We start from the raw sequence: 2,105 nt of genomic DNA, 5'->3' as shown, positions 1-2,105 counted from the left end.
GGCTAATGGATACTCTCTGAAGCTAACCCAAGGTCAGATAACTTTGAGATAAGGGCAGGAGCCAAATCTTATTCATCTTTGTAGCCTCAGTGACTTATATTGGTTGTTCAAAAATTTGTTTTGAATGAATGAATATATGGGTCCTTTTAAACTCATTTTTGATTAAACTTTGCTTAAAAGTCATTTCTGATGATCTTTTCAGAAAAGCGAAGTGGTCACTCTATCCCCCTACTCCAACACTTTTCCCATCATAAACACCAAATACCAAATTAAACTATCCTCCTTAAGCCCTCAATTAATCAATCAATATACATTTATTAAGAACCTTATGTGTGCCAGAAAGATAGGAAGAGGCTATTATGGCAGTTGGTTTTTAAAGTGCCCCCCCCATTACAGCCTAGACTAATTAACTGACTAATTGGGATAACCATCTAATGTCCAAACTTGCCCAGGCCCAGAAGAGATAACAAAGGTATGCATACCCTGCATACCCTCCTAAATCGTATTTGAGGCTGTGTGTGTGCAGGAGGCTGGGGGGGGGGACGACAGAAGGAAAAAGAGAGGGGCTACCGCCTTTAGAGAGAAACAGCAGAGGGAGAGCTGCTACCGCGTTTGCCATTCCCACTGGGAGGAGAGAGGAGACTGGGAGGGAACTGGTGGGAGAGCAAGCAGAGCAGAGGCAGGAATGAGAAGGGAGGGAGACATCGAAGAAGAGAGGAAGAAGAGAGGGGCCTGAGAGTAGCCGGGGGCGTGCGGGGCGAGGAGATGATGTTGGAGGAGGGGGTGGGGTGGGGAACAGTAAGAAGGGTTTTTCTCTTTAATCCCTGGAGCGGTCGTGGCTTGAACTTGATCGTGAGGATCTGGGCTGGGGCAGGCGCTCTTTGCCCGGGATCCCACTCTGTCTCCAGGAAAAAAGGTAAGGAGTGAGTTACCTACCCCCTCTTATTGCCCATGCTATTCTGGGACCCCACGGTCACAAAGCGGACTTCCCCACCCCCACCCCCGCCCCTCTAAACCTCCCTCTTTCTGGCTCTCTCCAGCCCCACCACGGGGGAAGCGTCGAGCCAGCCGCCCGCACGCCGGCGCTCCACGGCTGAGCCCGGCACAGCGTCGCGTAGCCCACTCGCGGGGCAGCCGGGCGTGTGCGTGCGTGCAGGATCCCTCGCCGTCACCGCCTGCGCTGGGACTAGCAGAAGCTTCCCTTCTGCCGGGATCCGTGCCTCTGCTTTGCCAACCGCTGGAGCTCCATCCACCGCGCCTTCTCTCCGCCCCCAACGCGCCCCCGTCTCTCCTGTGCCCCGGGGGCGCCGTGCGCTCCTCTCCGCCTGGGGAGGAGGTCCTGAGCGATTGAGTCCCAAAGCACGGAAGGTGAAGAACGAGCACATAAGCAAACCTCTTCAGTGTGGCAATAACTAATTGGATCAGCAATAAATTTCCAACTATAATGTCTGTCTTCTCTCCCCTCGACACCTCCCCCCGTCAAAACTTGTGCGTGCAATCAGTGTGTCCTATTTGAGCCAAGGCACTGAACGCCTATCTCTGAGTCTGAGACTGCAGAATTGGGGGGTGCTTCACTTTTCCTCTGTGGCGTCGCGGAATTCACCCCCAATCCCTCCTTGCCTTCTGTCCCCACGGGACCTTTACACTTTCTTCCTCTGTAAAATAAATGGGGACGATCTAAGTAGAGAGTGTACGCTTTGCGTACGCTGTGAAGCGCTATAAAAGGAAAAGGGTTTTTTTTTTTAATCATGAAATGTTGTGATAGCGTATTGCCTATACCTGTTGAGTATGAGCGATCGCACAGGTGCTGGAGAGCAGAGGAGAATCCAGAGGCAGGAGTGAGAGAATAAAGCAAGGAGTAAACATGGGCCTGCGGGGGGGATAGATGCCCAGATAACAGGAGGGAGAATCCAATGTAGAGGGGTGTGGAGACGCAAAGTCACATTCCAGGTTAGGGAAGACTGTCAGGGTTAGAAGAAAGGGGGGAAAATCCCCCAGCTGCTGTGCCTAACAAGGATTTCTTGTATGTTTGTTTTTGTAAGTAAATAAAAAGAAATGCAGTTAAGTAAGACCTTTTAAAAGTCAGTTGGACGAAGGAGAGGGGC

General features: G+C 51.4%; 1 protein-coding gene across 1 annotated transcript; it reads left to right on the top strand.

Annotated features, from left to right (window-relative positions):
* Window positions 1–258: 258 nt before the first annotated feature.
* Window positions 259–1,449, top strand: LOC144456998 (uncharacterized). The gene is made up of 2 exons (XM_078153573.1): window positions 259–916; window positions 1,041–1,449. The coding sequence occupies exons 1-2, from the start codon at window positions 766–768 to the stop codon at window positions 1,349–1,351; spliced, it is 462 nt and encodes a 153-aa protein (XP_078009699.1). The 5' UTR covers window positions 259–765; the 3' UTR covers window positions 1,352–1,449.
* Window positions 1,450–2,105: the final 656 nt, after the last annotated feature.

This window comes from Phascolarctos cinereus, unplaced genomic scaffold (assembly GCF_003287225.1).
Source record: "Phascolarctos cinereus isolate Bilbo 61053 unplaced genomic scaffold, phaCin_HiC Scaffold_4;HRSCAF=312, whole genome shotgun sequence".
Lineage (NCBI taxonomy): Eukaryota > Metazoa > Chordata > Mammalia > Diprotodontia > Phascolarctidae > Phascolarctos > Phascolarctos cinereus.
This window is presented reverse-complemented; position numbering and strand designations above follow the sequence as displayed.